The following is a 22,458-nucleotide window of genomic DNA, read 5'->3' on the forward strand; positions in this document are numbered from 1 at the left end:
TTTCTTTCTTTCTTTCTTTCTTTCTTTCTTTCTTTCTTTCTTTCTTTCTTTCTTTCTTTCTTTCTTTCTTTCTTTCATTTATTTATTTGACAGAGAGCACAAGCAGGCAGAGGGATAGGGAGAAGCAGGCCCCCCGGAGAGGACCCTGAGATCATGACTTGAGCTGAAGGCAGACACTTAACCGACTGAGCCACCCAGGTGCCCTAGTCACAGCTCTCTTAATGAATATGTGACAATGAGGAAAAGGTGTTTTCTTAAGCTTTCCCTCCACTCACATATTTCAGTCCTGAGGCCTGCAAATTAAACTGACAAAAGACAGATCAACAGGAGAAAAGGCATACAAATGTTGTTGATATTAATATTTTTACACACACAGAGGCTTCACAGAAAAGAAGTGAAAGCCTAAGGAAGTAGTTAGATTCAGGGGTTGTACATTTTAACAAAGGGCAATAAATTGTAAAAAAAAAAAAAAAAAAAAAAAAAGGCACTAGACAAAGTAAAGGGAGGTTTGGACTTCTAGAGGTGATAAATTGTGGGAAAGTGAGAAGGAAATACATGAGGAAAACTAATGGAAGCGTTATTTTAGTAATGTATATTTATACAGACTCATCTTAACGCCTCCATCTCAGGATAATGGTCACTCTCCTCATATGGCACAGGAGATGGGGTGAATCTATGCCACCTTCACAAAGGGAAATTTACACTCTGCTTTAAGGCAGATAAGAAGAGGGCAGAGAACTTTTCCTGTATTTATTGATTCTCAATTTCCTTCAGCTCAAAATAATCCAAAGCCAAAGTGGCATATTTTGGGGTGGCATATTCTAGACTGTTTCATTACATACATCCACAGCCATCATGTATTTATGATTTGGAACTCTTTTTTTTTTTTTAAGATTTTATTTATTTATTTGAGAGAGAGAGAATGAGAGAGAGCACATGAGAGGGGGGAGGGTCAGAGGGAGAAGCAGACTCCCTGCCGAGCAGGGAGCCCGATGCGGGACTCGATCCCGGGACTCCAGGATCATGACCTGAGCCGAAGGCAGTCGCTTAACCAACTGAGCCACCCAGGCGCCCCTGATTTGGAACTCTTTTAAGTGCAAATGTCAGAAGCCCAAAACAGATTCACTCAAAAAAAAAAAAATCTATTGATTCACTCATATGAAAATGACTCAAATATCCATTAACTGATAAGTGGACAAATAAAATATGGTATATCCATACAATAAAATAATCTTCCGCCATAAAAAGGAATGACATAATGATATATACTATAACATGAGTGAACCTTGAAAACATCCACCATTTTTTGTTCCCACAGCTATAATTCAACCTTCAATCCACTGAACCCACCATTTCTCACTATTCATCAACCTCCTCTTGGCTTCATATTGGGAGCTACTTGTCCAGCCTAGATTTCATAGTCTCATGCTTAGAATCATTTCTCTGCGAATATCCACAATTATTTTGCCCCTCTCTGTCATCCATGCCTAGTATCTTAGTCAGTCAACTTAGGTTGCCATAACAAAATACAATAGACTGAATGGCTTAAACAACAGATAGTTGTTTTCTTGCAGTTCTGGAGTCTGGAAGTCCCAGATTAAAGTCCCGCAGAGTTGCTTCCTGGTGAGAGTACTCTTCCTGCCTTGCAGATGACCACCTTCTCACTGTGTCCTCATATATTAGGGTGGCGGAGCCCTCTGGTAGGTCTTCTTATAAGGACACTAATCCTATTCAGGGCCCCACCCTCAGGATCTGATTTACCTTAGTCACTTCCTTATTCCAAATATAGTCACACTGAGGGCTAGGGCTTCAACATAAGAATTTTGGGGACACAGTTAAGTCCATAGTACCTAGAAAACCCCAACCCTAAGTGAATCCTACCCCTCATTTTCTCCATTCCTGCACCAAACAGGTAAAATTTGCTACCCAACTGAATGGACTAGTTTCCCCTGAAATTCATGATCACAAGTCTCAAAGAGCACACAGCAATTCATCAGTGTCAGGCAATCCCATCATGCTTCTTAAGTAGATTCATTTTTCCATTCCTCAAAATAACTTCCTTCCTAAACCTCATATACCTTCTCTTCCCACTCTACCCTGACTTTCAGCTGCTGGCCTTGCCTCAGACTTCATTACAGACTGAAGTCAAACAAATCTCCCTAATTCTCCCTGAGACAAACTTTAAAATTCACCTGCATCTGCCCTTCCTTTACCTACCCTTACCTTTCTTCTGTTACAAGTCAAGAGAAGTTTCCTTGATGTTGAATGAGGACTTTTCCTACTGCATCAGAATTTAGGTTAAGGCTCCAAAACTGAAAATTATGAGTGATAATTATGCCAACAGTGAAGAAGATGTATCACTTAAATAGAATGAGTTAATTAATCAGCTCCCATCTTCCACTCCAGTCCAAATAGAGAATACTAGAAATTTGGAAATGAGATTGAAAAGAGTCACTGAGCAGAGAATTTCCAATTTAGTTAGGAATGATGTGATATCTTTCCTCCCTATTCTGTAGAGGAAGACAGAGCCTTCCTTGCTTGTCCCACCCTCAAAACCATGCCAACCAATGGGAGCCCAAGAGAACCACTAATAGAGAATGAGGAAAATATTGGCATTTATTAAGCTGTAGAATAGCCCTGTACTACCATGAAATAGGAGCAAACACAGTAAGAGATTTTTCAGGAAGGTTTGACGTATGTCTCCTAGAGCTGGAGGACTGTAAATAAAGAATTTGAATAAATTTTTTATTGTTTAATTGCTGATAACTTCTAACCCTCATCACTCTCTCTTCCCTTTATGCCCTACAGCTGGGCAAGCTGATAAGAAACTTTGAGTGCTCTCTCCTTTGGCACCACTGTAAGTAATTATTTAAACAAACAAACAAAAATAAAATATTACTTACATAATAAACCTTTTCATACCCATTTGGGATGTGTGTGTGTGTGTGTGTGTGTGTGTGTGTGAGAGAGAGAGAGAGAGTGCGTGCACATGAGAGAGACATCAGTCTTGACATCCAAACCAAATTTTGGATGAGGGTCCATTCTGCTACTACAATGTGGCCATAAAAGGATATTTAAGAATATAGACACCAGCGCCTGCTTCCCAATAAGAGAATTTGGAAGGTAGAGGCTTACCGAATCCACCTGCAATGAGAGGACAAGAATAGAAATCACTGTTTAAGATAGGCTTCAATTCTACTTGTTTGTGGATGTATGTGGGCCAAAAGAACCCAAGGAAGCCATTTTGATGGTATTTCACCCTAGAAGGCCAAGAGCCAAGACAAGGGGATCTCAGCAATAAGAAGCTGTGCAACAGACCACCAGGAGTGGAAGCTGGAAAGGTCACAAGAGGTCACTCAGAGAGTACCCACATCAGGGAACTGTGTGGTTTTGGTGGTCCCAGCAGAGGTCACCAGATAATCTCCACATCCACCCCATATCATCACCAGCTTTTGGATGTCTGCAGTAATGGTAGATATGAAAACCAACAAGCATCTGTCAAATAAAAACTCCACTGGCTCCAGAATTTAAATTCTTCCATCCCTCTTTTATTCCCTGTTCCTGTGTCCCAATCCTGGAAGAACCATAAAAATTATGGAGGCAGGAGCAAGCTAAAAAATACTGTGGCAAAACAAATTATATCCCTTTTTTCACTTCTCTAGGCTAAGAGAGAGAAGAGGTCTTCAAAAGCACGTGAGACTGGCTTTTGCTTAGGATGCAGAAATCTGGAAAGATCACCCCACCCTCATAACAACAGGGGAGTAACAACAGTAACAACAAAGCCAGACAGTGAAAATTCACAACTTTTCTGGAACCCATCAGAGAGCTAAAAGTGACAGGAAAACCAATGAATCTGAAATCTAAGAAAAGATAGGAGCCTCCAAAGAGAAACAGGACATGAGCTCTTGCTCACCCAGTATAGTCACCAACAGACAAGGGTAAGAAGAATTGAACTAGGGCTGCCTGGGTGACTCAGTCAGTTAAGCATCTGATTCTTGATTTCAGCTCAGGTCTTGATCTCAGGGTCGTGAGTTCAAGCCCCACACTGGGCTCCATACTGGGTGTGGAGCCAGAAGGAGAAGAAGAAGACTTCAACTAGACCTTTTAACCAATCACTAAGGGCTGAGTATAGACTAAGGAAAGTAAACAGAACCCCTGAGAGCTACAGACACAGGAATTTGCAACACCTTACAGGCTCTTCTCCTTGGACATCACTGAGTGCTCACAAAAAAGACTAGGGTAAAAGCAAGACTCCTGAGAAAGGTGCAGGCCTGGGGAAGGCACACAGCAGCCACTGTGGGGAATGCAAAAGCCCTACTGGATTCCTATGTCTCCATAGGAATCAAAGCTTTATGCACTGTGGGAATGTGACAAATACTGCTACTCCTAAGGCACTGTGAAAACCCACCACAGATAGAAGAAGGAACAGAACATAACCCTTTACCCCTGGCCCAGAATTACAGCTGGGAGAGGGGCAGGAGCACTGAGAATCCATGGACACAGTACCTTCCTAAGACTGAGGGTTAGTCAGAACAGCAGAGAACAGCATGCCCCTCACCTCCCACCTCCAGAGTAACAAACTTATTCTAACAAATAACAGTGGTCTAGGGCTGGGACAGAGGTCAGAGCATGCTCTCAGAAGAGCAGTGCAAAGGGGAGCAAGGAACAGAGGGCACACTCAAATGAGTTCTATCCTATTTTTTTTTTAAGATTTTATTTATTTATTTGACAGAGAGAGACACAGCGAGAGAGGGAACACAAGCAGGGGGAGTGGGAGAGAGAGAAGCAGGCTTCCTGCCGAGCAGGGAGCCCGACGCGGGGCTCCATCCCAGGACCCTGGGATCATGACCTGAGCTGAAGGCAGACACTTAACGACTGAGCTACCCAGGCGCCCCCTCAAATGAGTTCTAAAGAGAACTTAATGAAAAGACTATTTACAGAGGTTAAGGCAGATTCTGGAACTAACAAGGAATGCAGAAGGCACTGAGTGATCACCAATAGTAGGAAAATCTGAAGGCTTAAAGTGGCAAGAAAAAACAGAGTAATTGGAGTGATAGCTAGAGCCACACAAGCAGAACCTGGCAGGTGCTGTAGTGACAGGTGGTTGCAGTCATTGCCACAGCATAAGGAATTATGGTTCTATAATTTTAGTTTCTCTCTCATCTTAACCTCCTGCTAGTGTCTCTCATTAGCTGACCCAACCAAAAAAGAGGGAGTTTGGGTGTTGTTATCTATACATTAGCTCCATAATGGCACAGAGAAGAGCCAAAGGAATGGATGGAATGGGTGCAAATGGAAAACACCCAGCATAATACAACCTACCTTGACTTCTCCATCAATGTTGGCTCCATCTCCATAGACTTGGCAGCCTCCCCCTCCTCAGAGCTCAGACCTGGGCCTTCCTTTTTCTCTCTCTACCATCTTTCTAAGTGATACAAAGCATTTCCATGGCTTGTGATATCACTGGTATGCTGATTACTCTTATATTAACACTAGTCCTTTCCTTGAGTCCTATGCTCAGATCCAACTGTCTTGACAGCTACTCTCAGGTGTCTCAGACACTACATTTATGACCCATCTAAGCCTGTTAATAGTCTTAATTCACACCTCCCAGTATCCAATTCATCAACAAGTCCTATTAATTCCAACACTAAAATATATTGCAAATCTCTCCATCCTTTCTCCTTGTCACCCTTGACACCACATTACTCCTGATTTCTATACCTCCCTCTTATCATCCTCCAATCCATTCTAGATTCAACAGCCAGAGGGATCATCTTAAAATGTAGACTAGGTCATGCCACGTCCCTGTTTCAACTTTCCAGTGCATTCCTCTCCTACCTCATCTTTGCCACTTTCCTACTTACTACTCTCTAGCCACACTGGCTTTATCAAGTCCTCACAGAAGCCAAACTCTCTCCTAACTCAGGGGCAACCCTCCCCCCTCCAAGTCACTGCTCCCACCTGGCCCCCATGTTTCAGAACCTGTCTCTTTTTCATCCTTTAGGGCAGCTTAAATGTCTCCACAGAAAGGTTTTCCCTAGCCACCATATTTTCATCTATCCCATTATTCCCTATTTTCTCATCTAGTTTATTTCCTTCTTACTATTAATCACACTCGAATTTTTCTTTTTATTTGTTTGGTTGTGTTTTTATCAGTCTCTCATGCTAAACTTCAAGCTCCATAAAGCAGGAATTATTATGCCCTATGACTATCTTGACACCCCTACATCCCCTCAGCCTAGTATAGTGCCTGGCATAAAACAGGTATTCCATGGGCCAGGGACTATGCTAAGTTCCATAAAAATAAGATTGCACTTAAATCTGCCTAACAACCCTACGAGGTAGATATTTTTATCATTTTCACTTTGCAAGTAAGGAAACTGAGACATAGAAAGGGTAAGCAACTTATCAAGAATCACATGTTTAGGAGGTGACAGGTGAGATTTGAACCTAGACAATTTGATGCCAGAGCCAGCACTTTTAACCACTACACAATACCTACTTCCACATTCATTTCCATGGATGAGATAATGATTGTATAAATTAATAAAGTGGAAGGATGGACATAGGTTGTACCTACAGGTCAGCATGGGGAAGTCAGAGAGGCTAGTATTGAAGGCTTCCAGTATTAAGATCTGAAGACTGATTGTACCAGGCTGACACATTGGAGAGAATATGTACCAGGCACACGGAATCATATATACAAAGACACAGAGGCAGGAGAGAGGGTTGTATGTTAGAGGGGAATGAGTGGTTCAATTTCCTTGGATTATAAAATGAGAGGAAGGGAAGAAAATAGGTAGTAAAAATTGATGAGGTTAAATAGGGACAGTTTGTAGTCAACACAAAGCAAAGATTAGGAAGTGATTGAAGAAAATCAATCAGAATGGAGACACAATTAGGTTTGCAATTTAGAAAGGTCCCTCTAGCTACATTCCTTCAAGAGAAAAAAATTTTCATGGATACCCTTGGTGTCCACTGATACTTTTTGTACAAATATGTAACAAGACACAAACTCCTTAATCTTGTGCCTCTTATACAGTCATAAAACTAAAATAATCGTATATACTTTATAAGCCAAACTACAAACCAAATTAAATCTTAATTAACAGTAATTTAATGCAGTGATGTTTTACTTTAGTGAAATTGCTACTCGGAGCCGGTAGTGGTATTAACTATTTTGACACACACTCATTGGAGTTTGAAGAAAAGAAAAAAGGAGATCTGAGGAATATTGCTGGTGGATTTAAATTAGATCATCTTTAATGTCCTTCAGAAGTTATAGGTAAAGAACTTCCTTTTAAATTATATTTTGGCTGTCAAACTATACTTGGTAAAACTATTATTTCTAGAATGAGACATCTCAGATTGAACCTCAATGGATCATAGCTTCTGTGAATAAAACTGATGCTGGCAGGCTGGGTCCAGGGACCCAAAGAGGGTCTCCAGGACCAGCTAAGAGGGTCCTTGGCTTCACGCAGGATGAAAATCAAATGCAAGCCAGCAGGAAGTGATAGCAGAGTTTATTGAAGATACAGAGAGATCAGATACAGATGGAGCATCTGGGAAATTCAGAAAGAAAAGGAGCATGAGCCACGTCTTTGTTCAGGGTTTTTATTGAGGATTGTGGTCTGGCATCCAGGAACCAGTTAGAATAAAGATAAGGGCCCAGGTGTTATTCCTTGGAGCCAGAGGGTCTTGGCCTAAAAAAGTCTAGTGCTGGTGGTCTGGAATATGCATATGATAGCTTTGTCCAGTCATTCTCATCTGGTCTTTCCTTAGATGTTATCTTTTCTAAAGAAATCATTAACTTTTTGTCCCATACAACAGCGACATACACTATTTGCATCTTGAGGCATGTGTAAAGTGGACGTGCAGGTCCTAGCAAGAATAGAAGCACGAAAAGAGCAAAAACCATGTTTTTATGGAGTCCTTCAGTTTCCCGATCTTACAACCACAAGAATTTAAACTTTTTATACTTCCGTTTCTGTGTTAATCTTACAATGCTTAATGTAGAGGCTGCTTTTATGCAAACAGGGTGAGCAATGGAATTTAGACCTTTCTAGGTTGGCGCAGCCTGGAGCAATCCCCTGGCTGAATACAGACAGGCTGATCAGGCAACCCACACAAAATATCCATAGGCCCTAACTAACCAATGGGCTACTTACAACCAGGCACAGTTACCAAAAAAGGGAAAATTCCGTAAGTTGCACACCTCACCTACCCCCTTTAAAAACAGCCCCCATCCACTGCCTCCTGGCAGACAGTCTCTTCTTTGCTGTCTTGCTGGCTCCTCTGTTGCAGTGTATTCAGTAAACTTCTATCTCCTAGGTTCTGCTTTGGGTGAATCCTTTTACCACCCCCATCGATGGCTTCCACCAGATCACTGCCCTACATTTGGGGGCCCCCATCCAATCAAGAGAGACACCACACTTAATAGAAACACAGTCTGGATCATCTTTATGACTACTTAATAACAAATTTCAATACCCACATGGCCTTTAAATTTATGAAATGATTACTACCATATCAATTATTTGGGGTTGGTATGAGGAAACAGGTGGACTTAATGTGTAAATACTGCTTTCCAATATTTCCAGATGGATGAAAGCTTAACAGATTCATGGGGCTCTACAGCAAAGAGGGTTGTTCAGTATTTCAAACGGGAAACTAGAGGGAAAATTTTAAAAAGCCTAGTCAAAGCTGAATCTACCATTTATTGAGTGCTGACAATGTTGGCAGGTACTGTGATAAACATCTTACATGCTCTGTCGCATTTAATCTTTACAAAAACCCTATGAGATTCATATTAATATCCATATCTATAAATGAGGAAACTGAGGCTTAGAGAGATAGGGTCAGACAACTAGTAAATGGCAGAGCTAAGATTGGGACCACTCAAGACTAACTTCAAGTTTATGCTCCGAACTATTAGGTAACACCACCTGAATGAAATGATTAAATAGTACTTAAGTGCTTTAGCAAAAGGTGATTTAGTATTCTTATTTTATAAATTCAAAATCATGTTGTATTATGGCAAGTAGATTATGATAGATTTGTCATTAGGATAGGTTTCAATAGATTGGTCTAGAAAACACTGTAGCAACAGGGGGTAAAGTCAAATGTAGAGGAAGAGGCAAAAAACTTCTTTAACACTAAATATCCCTAGCAGATTTAGTAGTAATTCCTTCTATTGACATGGAAATTCCAAATCTGTGCTAATATCTCATGGAAACCAAGGTGTCAGGGAGCTGCTTTGCCACTAAATCATTTGTCTGTTTGAAGTTCAACATTTTTAGTTCTTAAAACCATGTTTGAATGTATGTTGGATTTTGTTGTTTGGATTTCTTCGGAGGAAGGAGGTTATGATCTTAAAAGAGAAATATGACCCTCATAATAAAAAAAATATCATTGAATCATTCAAGGAACCATATGAAGATGTTCTAACAGGATTAAGAGGGGTGGGAGAGATTTATTTACTCCCTGAAAATTTATCAAATTCAAATTTCAAACACTATTTTTCGTTTTCCAAAACATTTAAATAGTAGCTGGCATTTTGCATTTAATAAGAGTTGGTTTAAAAAATAGTAACACTTGATCAAAAGGGGCAAAGAAATGAATTCTAAATATTAACAATGGAAACGAAAATGAATAACAAATGATGTCAAAGATCTAAAATGGTGATATAGATCAATAAGAACTGAAATTAACTTACTAGAAATAAATTAACATAAACCTTTTCAGTAATATTTGTGTGAAATTTATAAAATAAAAACCAAGGCAGAGAACAGGAGAGAGAGATCTCTTTCCATGGTCCACTACATAAATTCTCCTCTAATTCTCAGTTTACAGAAGCCAAATAATGTTTTGTCTGATGACTTCTATTATTACTATATTTACCCTACTTATTCAACATTTGCATTATTCTAGGACTTTCTTTTAAATGACGATAGCACACACATACACAAAAGGCATTAACTTTCTAATTGCCTTTCACTGGCAGATACTTAAATAGGAAAGATAGGTTGTCACAATTGCGTTCAGATAGGTTTGACCCTTTCTAGGCTTCGTAGAAAGCGACCTAGGTGTCCGCTTCCCCGCGTTCCCCCGCCCCGCCACCACGGAAACGAAACTGCACCAGGCTCCGCCCCACCATCGGCAGAGTGAGCCAATCAAGGTGCAGCCCGGGGTGATCGCGTGCCGGGTGTCATGGCGGCCTGCAGGCATTGCTGCTCGTGCCTCCGACTTCGGCCGCTTTGCGATGGTCCCCTTCGTTTGCCAGGGCGGGATCGGGTGCTCACCCAGTTGCAGGTGCGAGCACTATGGGGTGGCGCGAGGTTCCGAGCGGTGGCCGTGGACTTAGGCAGCAGGTAAGGAACAGCGTGTGTTCTATGTCCTTTCACAAGGCGTCCTGTCCAGGCAGCCCGAGGTAAATTCATCTCCCAGGCTAGGAATCCGGCAACGCAGATCTCATTTACCCCTCTTTATCCCAAACCTAAATACCAGATTTCTCTTTCCGGGTTTGGAGTCCGCTTCCTGGCACCCTTCCCGCACTGTCTCAGACTCGTGTCCTTTGCTTCTCGGTCCTCCTTTTTACCCTGTTCCGGCTCTTTTCTCTAGCTGAGTCAGTCCACCTGACTTTCATCCCCTTTTTTTGCGGGGGACTCCTGGACTCTGAGGGGGGAAACATTTCACTTCAAGGTAATGAGTTGACAATGGATGCGTACGTCATCCAATTCAATTTACTGCCTAAATGCATGGCCAGTATGACCCTAGGTAGGAAGGGAAGGAAAACATCAATTTATTGAACGCTAGTTACGTGATACACGCTTTTTAAATCTTCAGTAAAGGTGCTGTTACCTCATTTCATAGTTAAAACAGAAGCTCAAAAAGGGTAACTTTCTCAGAGTCACCTACTTGGAGAGTAGGTGGATTTTGTTTTCTCTCCAAGCCCATACTTTTTCCATGGGTCCGTTTGCCATAATTCACATTTAAAATCACTTTTTAGGGATGCCTGGGTGGCCCAGTCGGTTAAGAGTCTGCCTTCGGCTCAGGTCATGATCCCAAGATCCTGGGATCGAGTGCTGCATCCTTGCTCAGTGGCGAGCCTGCCGTTCCCCTGCTTGTGCTGGCGTGCTGTCTCTCTCTCTCTGACAAATAAAATCTTTAAAAAATAAATAAAATGACTATTTAAAAACGGATTCTTAGAGCAAGTGAAATTGCTAATGCTTACTTTATATATCTAATTTTTCACATGTACTAAATTTTTTTACCCTAGTGTGTACAAAAAGCTGAAAAATCTGCCATTGATTACAGGTCTGCCTTCCTAACTTACTGAATGACTGATCCTGAACAAGTTACTTAGCTTTTTTGTCACAAAATAAGAAGACTGGCCTAGGTCAAGGGTCAAATTTTTCTGTAAGGGGCCAGATGTAAATACTTTAGGCTTTGTGTGCTGCATACAGTCTGTCACATAGTGGTGTATGTTTACAGACCCTTTAAAAAATGTAAAAACATAAATAACTGAAAGGCTGTACAAAAATAGGCTATATAGTTTGTTGATCCCTAGACTAGGTGATCTCTAAAGCTCTTTCCACCTCTGGCATTCTCTGATTCTGATTTTTTTTAAAAGATTTTATTTATTAATTTGACAGAGACAGCGAGAGAGGGAACACAAACAGGGGAAGTGGGAGAGGGAGAAACAGGCCTCCCACGAGCAGGGAGCCCAATGTGGGGCTCGATCCCAGGACTCTGGGATCATGACCCGAGCCAAAGCTTAACAACTGAGCCACCCAGGCGCCCCTGATTCTGATTTTTTGAGGGAGAGAATATCTCTTCCATTTTTCAATGACTTCACATTCTTTGAATAAATGCCTCAGAACAGACACCCGCTGTGCATTAAACGGACCTTTTTAACGGACTCAAAGCAAGAGTAGTAGCCCCTGCCTTCCAAATTTTCCATAATCTACTTTAAATATTTCATTTATCAGTCAACCTGGATCTCTTGTAGTTAGTTCTTGAACCTGTGTCATGTTGTAACAACCAGATTCTTACATATCATACCTTCTGGGTAAATCAGTTCTTCCATCTTTGTGTTAAGTTTGGTTTGGTTTTTTTTTTTTTTTTTTTTTGCAACATTTATTGAATTTGACTACTATGTACCATTCACTTTATACTTGTTACCATGTGTATTATATACAATGCTTTAGGAGACTATATACTATTGTGTTTTTCAAATGCTGTACTTAATACTCAGAGTAACCTTTAAGGCAACTGTTTAATTTTCAGTTCAACAAGCTTTTATTGAGTATCTACTATGTACAGGGCACTGTAGATACAGATTCTGATAAGGGAGTAAGATAAACACAGATGCTGGGAAAATCACTGTAGGAGAGGTGTGAATGGGGTGCCAAAGGAGCACAAAGGTATATTTATCCCACTCTAAAGCTTGTCATTGAAGGTGAATCTTGAAGGGGGAAGAGGAGGAATTAGCAAGGAGAAAGTGGAAGTGCAATTACAGGGAAGTGACAGAATACATTTGAGTAGCTACAAATAACTCACTATGTATGAAGCAAAAGGTGAAATGTGAGTTTAGGGGGGGTGGAAGGATGGGTTAGCCTGGTGGCGGGTATTGAGGAGGGCACATTCTGCATGGAGCACTGGGTGTTATGCACAAACAATGAATCATGGAACACTTCATCTAAAACTAATGATGTAATGTATGGGGATTAACATAAGAATAAAAAAATTAAATTAAATTAAAAAAAAGAAATGTGAGTTTAGCATCAAAGGTAAGGCCAAGTGACAGGCAGAGGCTGACTCTTAAAGATGTTTTGGGTTTTTGTTTTTGTATTAGTGAATTTTTCTTGGTGGAGGTTGGAGGAAGTTGGTTACACTCCACATCATTCTGTAGATGTTTCTAAAAATTTTTTTTTTTTTTAAACATCTCTCTCCCTGGAATTGTACTCCCTGTGGCAGCTGGCTCTGCTCTTGCCCTTCTCTTCCTCAGCCACCTTTTCCCACCCTTCTTCCCACCAATAGAATCTCACTTCTCCTCCTAATCCTTTTTATTTATTGTTTTCAAGTGGTTTTTTTTATTAGTTATTCATTCACATTAGGTAAACAACTCACATGGCTCAACATTTTTAAAAAGCTCAAAAATCTCCTTCCGTAGCCACCCAATTCCAATCCCCAAAGGCCATATGTGTTATCAATCTTGTATGTATCTGGAGCTATTTTACAAATAAAATACTGAAGAGTAAATTGATAAGAGGTAAAATCAATCATGATGTATAAAAGTAATAAGCCTGCACCAAAAACTGAACTAAAAGTGCATGAATAGGAAAAAATTACATGTCAGTTAACACCAGCTGCGATCATGAGATATAATGAAAAGTAACCACCTGGTTCTTTGTGTTAATATAAATTGCACACACCTGGAAGAAAAACAGTTCAAATCAGGGCAATCACCAAGGCAGGACCATAGAACTATCTGGTGGATGGCCTAGGACCCCTACTGGAGACACTGAGTAGACTCAACAGAGGGAACAAAGAAGGCAGGAGTATGTAGTGTTTGAATAAATATATAAATCCTAGTGTTGAATAAGCATATAAATGGAAGTGCATGTATGAGAATATTTGGGGGTAGTGCAGACCTGTTTGTTTTTCTCACTGATTCAGTCAGTTCCCATTCTCTGCCTGCTGATACAATTGGGAAGGGCTGGTTATAGCAGAGGAGTGGGTCATCTACTCCTTGCCCCAAGCTTTGTGAGTATGTGTGCTCTCTTTGGTATACTGCTAGTCCTTACATAGGTGGGGGGCCATGTGACTGGTATTCACCAGTGGAACCTAATAAAAAGTGATACATGTCATCTGCAGGCTGAAGTATTTTATTCCAATGAAACTTACCATTATTCACAGAGAACCCATGTTCTTAACCTCTGTTCTCTACTGCCTTCTCTTGGTCCCCTGTACAAATTATATCCCCATTAAAGAATAAAGACTATCACTGAGGACATGCAAAAGAATATGCCACTGTGGGCATTCTCAAAAATTCTGGGGCAAGATTCCCATTAATGGAATAGAACTAGAGCTTTCACAGCTCCTCTTCTGTCTTGGGCCCACTTCAATTTATTTGGAGAATACTCCCCTTCCTTTCACAGGGATCACTCAGAATTTACATTATTAGAGGGAATGCTAATTCCTATTAGGTCTTGAGAAATACTGCTAGCATATTCTTACTCCGGATTAAACAAAATTTCAAGACCCCAAATTTCTATTTTACACATAAAACCTTAATATTGATTTCAGCTGTAAGTTGTGGAACTTTGCTTGAGTCTATACAATGTAACTGGCTCTGAGCATCATTCCCTCCACCTATTATGCCACCTCCAGCCTTATCTCTGCACCTCATCATTCCATCTGTCAGGGTAAACCCATTTTATTGTAGGCTGTCATCACAACATCTGTGTTGAACAGTAATAGAAATCCATCTAGAATTTCTCAGATATTTCTTGTGGTTAAAAAAAAAACAAAACCTCAATTTTTCAAAGTTAGGACTGATAGTACAAGTGTACATGCTTTTTTGGCTTTCAAATTTAACAAAATGAGTCTATCTGAATAGATAAATATGCTTTTCATGAACTCAGGCTTCTGACAAGTGTTTAATGGATAGAAATATTGAGTTATCTCTTTATTTCTTTTGCATATGAAGGATAGGGCAGGCAGGGCATTAGCGTGTGTGTGTGTTTATTCAGCACTGGACCATGACAGAGTGTTTCTGAAGCAGCCTTCATAGGACAGAACATCTTCCTCAGTATCTTCAGGCGTCACTGGGTTGGTTTAGCCTCATAATACTCATGATTTTGGTTTCTTTGACAAGTTTCGCTGATCTGTTTAAAGCCTTCAATAACCTCTTTTTGTACTCTGCAGAAGCTGGGGAATAAGGCTGATAATACTGCCTATTTAATATCTATAAAGACAGCTTTATTAATATATAATTTACATACTGTACAATTTACCCATTTAGAATGTACAATTCACGGTTTTGCAGCCATCACTATAATCAATTTTAGGACATTTTCATCATCCCCAAAAGAAGCCTCAGGCCCATTAGCAGTGACTTCCCATTTCTCCCCAACCTCCATAGCCCCGGGCTACCACTAATCTAGAGACTTTCTGTCTCTTTGGATTTGCCTCTTGTGAGCATTTCATAAAATAGAGTCAATGACATATGGTCTTTTGTGACTGCCTTCTTTCACCTATTAGGTTTTTTTGGGGGTTTTTTTAGGTATGAAAATTCTTTTTTTTTGTTTTTTTTTTTTTTAAGATTTTGTTTATTTGCCAGAGAGAGATTGAGAGAGCGCACAAGCAGGGGTGAGGGGCAGAGGCAGAGGGGAAGCAGGCTCCCTTCCGAGCAAGGAACCCAATGCAGGACTCGATCCCAGGACCCTGGGATCATGACCTGAGCTGAAGGCAGTCACTTAACTGGCTGAGCCACCCAGGCGCCCCCACTTATTATGTTTCTAAGTTATATCCATGTTGTAACACATAGCAATACTTCATTTTTTTTAAACAATTTATTTATTTTTAGAGAGAGAGTGGGGGGAGGGCAGAGGGAGAGAATTTTTCAAACAGACTCTGCTGAGTGAGGAGCTTAATTTTTTGCGGGGGGAGGGGACTCAATCCCATGACCCATGACATCACAACCTGCATGGAAACCAGGAGTTAGACACCAAACCGACTGAGCCATCCAGGTGCCCCAATACTTCATTTTTTAAATGGCTGAAAAATATTCCATTGTATGCAGTGAGACCACATTTTGTTTATTCATTTATTAGTGGACATACATTTTGATTGTTTCCATTTTGGGGCCATTATGAATAATGCTGCGGCTATGAATGTTCCTATGCAAATTTTTGCATGGACATAAAAAGTTTTCATTTCTCTTGGGTATTTACCTTGCAGTAGAATTGCTAGATCGTTTGGCACTTATGTGTTTAACCTCTTGAGGAACTGCCAGATTATTTCCCAAGGGAGATGGACCATTTTACATTTCCATAAATACTGTATGAGGATTCTAGTTTCTCCTCACCAACACTTGTTACTGATCTGTTTGACTATACCCATCCTAGTAGATGTGATTTTGATTTGCACTTCCCTAGTGGCTAATGATGTTGAGCATATTTTCATGTACTTACTGGCTACTTAGAAGATTTTCTTTGTATAGACTTCTATTCAAATCCTTCACCAATTTTAAAATTAGGTTGGTTTTTTATTGAGTTATAAGTATTCTTTACATATTCTAGATACAAGTCCCTCATCAGGTGATTTGCAAATATTTTCTTTTATTCTGTGGGTTTTCTTTCACTTTCTTGATACCCTTTGAAACAAGAAAATTTTTAATTTTGATGAAGTACAATTTATTTTTTCTTTTGTTGCTTGTGCTTTTGATGTCCTATATAAGACATTGTCTAACCCAAGTTTATGAAGATTTACTCCTATGTGTTTTCCTTAGAATTTTATAGTTTTAGCTCTTACATTTAGGTCTATACTACATTTTGAGTTAGTTTTTTTTTTTATAGTTAACCTTGTTAACTTGTCTGCATATGGGTATCTAGTTGTCTCAGCACTACTGGTTGAAAAGGCTATTCTTCCCCAACCATTGACTTGTCTTGGCACCATTGCTGAACATGAATGTCTCTGTAGGCAATATTTAGGAAATTTATATTTTGTCCTGAAAGTACTGGGGGATACTTTAAAGGATTTTAAGTAGAGATATTATCCTGTTTGTCTGTTAAAAGGCTACTTTTATCAACAAGGCAAGAGATGACACACTAAACAAAGGTTGTAAATGGGAATCAACATTTAGGAACACAGCTCCTGCACCCCCAAGTACTTTATCTCTCATTCAGATTTTTCCTATGCCTTGGTTTCTGTATTTTTCCTTAAGCAGGTCTTAAATTCCCCTGGTACTTTTAATAACGATTGTGAATTCTATCCCTTTTTTGTTTTTTGCTGGGTGGGGGCCTGTGTGGCTTGGTTCTTCTATTAGAATCTTAGATTATTTTATACTGAGCTGGGATTTGTATTGATGACCTGAGTCCTTTTGTATTGAATATTTATTTTTAAACAGAAAACTAGAAATATCCTCTGGAAAACTGGCCAGATTTGCAGATGGCTCTGCTGTAGTACAGGTAAAAAGTCCACATTTTTAAATTTTCATCTTAAAAATGGTTATGGAGACTGCTACTAATTATCTTTACAACATTATGTCACTTCTTAGAACTGTGGTAGTGTAAGTTAATGCAGACCATTTCTAGTTTCAGAACCATTTCAGAGAACCAGGGAGTCAGAGGGCTGGATATACTAAATGACCTTTAAGATCTCTTTGAAACCTGGGGTTCTGTTTTATTCTGTTAATAAATTCTGTAATGTTTCTCTATAGAAAGTGATTTTACTGTTTTCTTTGTGATAAATTTTTCTTTTTATATAGCCTAAATTTCTTCTTAAGAAGTAGAAAATACGATTGCTTGTGACTAAGCTAGCAGTAAGCCTTTTCTTGATTTCGTAAAAGGGATCAAGATTGGACTAGTTGTGATTAGTTATTTTCATTATCATTGTGTCATGGAATAACAGTTCTCTTTCCTTGCATTTAACTGGAGCAAGGATTCATTCACTCACTACTCATTCATTCACTACTCACTAGAGGTTAATGTCTGGTTTTTAAGGAATTTGCCCATGTTGTTGTTTATGTTTAAGTCAGGTGACACTGCGGTGATGGTCACAGCGGTCAGTAAAACAAAACCTTCACTTTCCCAGTTCATGCCTTTGGTGGTAAGTATTTGCTGATTTATCTGAACAGTAATATGGCATAAATGTAGAATTTGTAATATTTTTGTCTAATGTCTAACGAGTGCACAGTGTAAACGTCACACAACAAAGGATTTTCTTTTGTCGTTTGATACTGTCATTAAAAGAATTTAGACCAACTGCTTCATAACCAATTCTCATATTAGTAGTAAGCATGCTTTAGAATGTCCAGGTTGATAAGAACAGTGAAGTGCATGAAGATTTTGATCTTGAATAGCAGTGAATTCATTGCTTTCATAGGTTTCCCTTCAGTATGAGTTTGCAAGTGTATGTTTGGTGAAGAGTAAGGAGTGCTTTGGGAGTTTATGGCTTCTTTCTGTTATGAAAACGAGAATGCAGTTTTATGTAACAGAGTTGATACAAAAAAGGGAATGTTTGATTTGACCAGAATAAGCCACTGTGGGAAATAATGAGGCTGCGTAGTCCACTGCTAAGCGGAAGTCTTTTTAAAAATCAGTTTATTGAAATATTTCTATCAGTTTTCCCTTCCCAAAGAGATACAGAATGCTAAAAGTAAATAAAATAACCTTCATTCTTAATCTGGACCATGTTGTTAGCAACCTCAGGAGAATTAGTATCTGTATAGTTGTTCTTGGGAAATAGTTTGTTGCCATAAAAAGGAGTCAAATGAACTTCATTTTTTTTTTCAATACTACTTCAGGTTGACTATAGACAGAAGGCTGCTGCAGCAGGTAGAATTCCCACAAACTATCTCAGAAGAGAGATTGGATCTTCTGATAAAGAAATTCTTACAAGTCGAGTAATAGGTAAGATAGTAAGAGGCATTAACTCTGTTATGCCTGTGTTAGCATTTCTTCTATCTATATTCTACAGTTCTTTTAAATTTTCTTCCATTACATTAACACTGCCTGAGATTATTTACTTTCTGTATCCCCTCACTCAGATGTGGGCTCCAGGAAAGAAAAAAGTGTTTGTTCACTACTGAATCCTGGGTACTTGTTATACTACCTGGCACAAAATAGGCATTCAGTAAATACATGTCGATGAAATGAATGAATCTCTATTGAGCATATAAATTCTGTGGCTCGTGCCTCTACTACTATGTTCAATCTACCCCTAGTATTTTTCATTTTCATATTCAGCATAGTAATTCCTGATAGCATTATATTCATCAACTACCGAAATACACCTGTAATCTTTCAAGTCTTTGACATCCTTAAATATTGTGGGATCATTTGAGTTTATAGCTCTTCTATACAGAAATTGTTAGTGTATATTTATATGCATTTTTCAGACAGAGAATACCAAGGAAAGATTTTCTTTTGGTCTGCTGCTGGCCTTAAGTCTCTTTGCTTTGTTTATATATGTAACTGATACCTATGGAACCAAAATGAAAAGTTGTTGCCCAATTTTATACTTGTGTGTTGCTGCCCTGCTAATTTTTTGTTATTAGGGCATGGTATATATTAATTGAAGCATTGATATTTATCTATGACCCTTTCAGTAAATCAGTCCAAGGGAATTTCTTTTTAACATATTGAACAGCTAGCTATAGGGGGAAAAGGGCAAACTGTAAAGCGACTTTTGTCAGTACTATTTAGTGTCTTTTCTTTTTCTTTTGGCAGATCGTTCAATTAGACCTCTCTTTCCAGCTGGCTACTTTTATGATACACAGGTAGATTCTGCTTTAGGTTTATTTGTTTCCAGATCAATCAAAAATTACTTAATGAATTTCTATAATACTACTTAGACTAAACATTAGAACACAAAATAAGAATTTTTGGTAATGCTGCATTTTACATTAAGCTTTTTAAAAAACAATAATTTTAAAAATTCATATTTATTCAATGTCAATTTGAGTTGATACCTGAATTATGAGTAGGAGTTAGCCAACCTAGGAGTGTGGGGGAAGCATTCTGAGCAGATGGAATGGGAAGCACAAAAGCCCACAGGCAGGAAACAAACTGGTGAGTTTTAAAGTTTAAAGTGATTAAGGAAGGTGGGGACAGACCCTATTGGGACCTGTTAAGTCATATTAGTGTCAGAGGCTAGGACAATTGATAGAACTAGTCTTTATTACCTATTTTATTGGGTCCTCTAAACTTCTACTTTATTTTATTATTTTGTGAATATTATTCTCTTTCAGAATGACCCATATGCTTTAATGAACTTTTATTTATTTCATAAAAATAAATATGCCTTGCAAATACGCCTTTGCAAGGATGTCACTGCCTCAAGTAGTTGTTTTTTCTCTTTTTTTAATAAGTTGTTTTCTTAAGTACATGACATAGGCATATTATTGCAGTATAAAGGAATTTATCAGTTCGTTTTGTATATGCTTATAAACAGAAAACAATATTTTTGTGTACTAGAAATAGCTAACATTTACTGAATATTTTCAACATGCCCAGTATTGTAAATGCTTTACAAATAATATTTCCTATAATTTTCACAAAACCTTTTAAGAAAATGCTATTATTTTTTCCTTTTAAAGGTGAGAAACTTTTGAGGCTTAAGTAATTTGCCATAGTCAAGCATATAGTTAAATGATAGCCAGAAATAAGGGGTTTGACTACAAAGCTCATGCTTTTAACCACATAGGTACCCCTTTATTTTAGCCCAAAATGTTAACCAAAATGATAATCCTCCTAAATCAAGTAGATTTTTTTTTAAGTGCTCTGAATTTTTTCCCTTGTACCAGGTACTTTGTAATCTGTTAGCAGTAGATGGTGTTAATGAACCTGATGTTTTAGCAATTAATGGTGGTAAGTATAAAAATCGAGATTAAAATTATCACTGTCTTTTTAAAGGAATGAAATCTTTTTACCTCAGTTCTTATTTTTTTTCTTTTTTTTTTTTTTAAGCTTCTGTAGCTCTCTCATTATCAGATATTCCTTGGAATGGACCTATTGGTAAGTTAGGATTTGAAAATAAGAAACATGTTTTTTCTTGAAATACTAGTGAGCATGCAATAGCAAAAGCATAGCTTTATTAGCTCTGATTTATCATCTCGTAGGGAGTTAAATTAGATGACATTCTAAGACTCCTTTTAGCTCCTTGAGATATTTTCATCCTTGCCTTAGGTTTTGTTTTTGATAGCGATATGTTATGGTGTTAGAGACTTTATGTTCCTAGATACTTTGACTTCTTAGTTGTCTCTCTGTTTAAGGACTTTCGGTGTGTTGGGCCGGGGGTGGGGAATAGGAAATTGTTAGAGTACATAGTCTTTCAGAATAAAACAAATATGTTTATAACTTACAACTCTTACAGGTTGTAATCATCCAATATAAAAATGATTCATCGAGTAAATAATTTTTGAATATCCTAAATGTCAGATACTAAGCTAAGAACTGAAGGAAGAAAGGCAGTCTAGGAATAGTTCTTGCTTTCAACATAAGTAGGAGAAACAAATAATTATTTATAAACAGTATTATAAAGGTATAGTAAAAATGCTAAAAAAAAAAATGATAGAGAAGATTGGGTTTAGTCTTTTGAAGTCAGGTTGTCAAGGACGGCTTCTCAGAGTACTCAACATTAAAGCTGAACCTTAGTAGGATCAAATGGTAAGCATTTGCCTTGGAAAAAGTATAGTCTAGCCCAGGAAAAGAGCACGAGCATAATCACAGAGGTATGGAAAAAAAAATAATGTATTTAAGCAACACAGAGTGCTCCAGTGAGGCTGTTAGGTAGGGTGGGGTAGGATGTTCTGTGGGCCTTAAATACCATGGTAGAAATACAGATTTTATTGTAGTCACAATTGAAGAATAGGGATTGAAGCTATCACTGAAATAATGTCTTGAAAACTGAGACTTTTTATTACACAACTGCCCATATTTTGATATATTTTAGGGGCAGTGCGAATAGGAATGATTGATGGAGAGTGTGTTGTTAACCCAACACGGAAAGAAATGTCTTCTAGTACTTTAAATTTGGTGGTTGCTGGAGCACCTAAAAGTCAAATTGGTAAGTAGTTTAAGTAGAACATTTTTTCTGGATTTTACTTATAAGTTCTGGCTTCTTAAAAATGCATTTAGGGGCGCCTGGGTGGCTCAGCCGTTAAGCGTCTGCCTTCGGCTCAGGTCATGATCCCAGGGTCCTGGGATCGAGCCCCGCATTGGGCTCCTGCTTGGCGGGAAGTCTGCTTCTCCCTCTCCCACTCCCCCTGCTTGTGCTCCCTCTCTCGCTGTGTCTCTCTCTGTCAAATAAAGAAATAAAATCTTTAAAAAAAAAAAATGCATTTATATTCCTGTGTATGTATGTCTTGTCACTTAGCCATAAAGATTTTTGTTCTGTTTTATTGTTGCCCTATTTTGGTGGTGCTCTTGCTTCATAACAAACAATACCTAAATTATAGAATGTGATACAGCTTTGGGACGCGTGGGTAGCTCAGTTGGTTAAGCATCTGCCTCCAGCTCAGGTCATGATATCAGGGTCCTAGGATTGAGCCCTGCATCGGGCTCCTTGCTCAGTGGGGAACCTGCTTCTCCCTCTCCTTGCTGTCCCCCTGCTTGTGTGCTTGCTCTCTGACAAATAAATAAAATCTTAAAAAAAAAAAAAGTGATATAACTTTAATTGAAATAGACAAAAATCTTTATTTGCCAAAATAGTTCTGGTAATTATTTT

The 22,458-nt window shown here is 38.8% G+C and overlaps 1 protein-coding gene and 1 long non-coding RNA gene across 6 annotated transcripts in view; one reads left to right on the forward strand and one right to left on the reverse strand.

The window, feature by feature from the left end:
• The window catches only part of LOC118008110, a 98,920-nt gene that overhangs the window by 25,383 nt on the left and 51,079 nt on the right, over positions 1-22,458 (reverse strand). The gene's annotated exons all lie outside the window — the stretch shown is intronic.
• The window catches only part of PNPT1 (polyribonucleotide nucleotidyltransferase 1), a 45,182-nt gene continuing 32,917 nt past the window's right edge, over positions 10,194-22,458 (forward strand). For 3 of the 4 annotated variants that reach the window (XM_035001517.1, XM_035001518.1, XM_035001519.1), the window contains exons 1-8: positions 10,194-10,373; positions 17,138-17,198; positions 17,764-17,838; positions 18,536-18,641; positions 19,461-19,510; positions 20,537-20,600; positions 20,700-20,747; positions 21,685-21,798. In XM_035001517.1, coding sequence (XP_034857408.1) covers positions 10,213-10,373; positions 17,138-17,198; positions 17,764-17,838; positions 18,536-18,641; positions 19,461-19,510; positions 20,537-20,600; positions 20,700-20,747; positions 21,685-21,798 — 679 coding nt within the window. In that variant the 5' untranslated portion in view covers positions 10,194-10,212. The remainder of the gene's footprint in view (positions 10,374-17,137; positions 17,199-17,763; positions 17,839-18,535; positions 18,642-19,460; positions 19,511-20,536; positions 20,601-20,699; positions 20,748-21,684; positions 21,799-22,458) is intronic. The other variant, XM_035001520.1, reaches the window with a different exon arrangement.

Source organism: Mirounga leonina, unplaced genomic scaffold (genome assembly GCF_011800145.1).
Source record: "Mirounga leonina isolate KUSES-001 unplaced genomic scaffold, KU_Mleo_1.0 Mir_125, whole genome shotgun sequence".
Lineage (NCBI taxonomy): Eukaryota > Metazoa > Chordata > Mammalia > Carnivora > Phocidae > Mirounga > Mirounga leonina.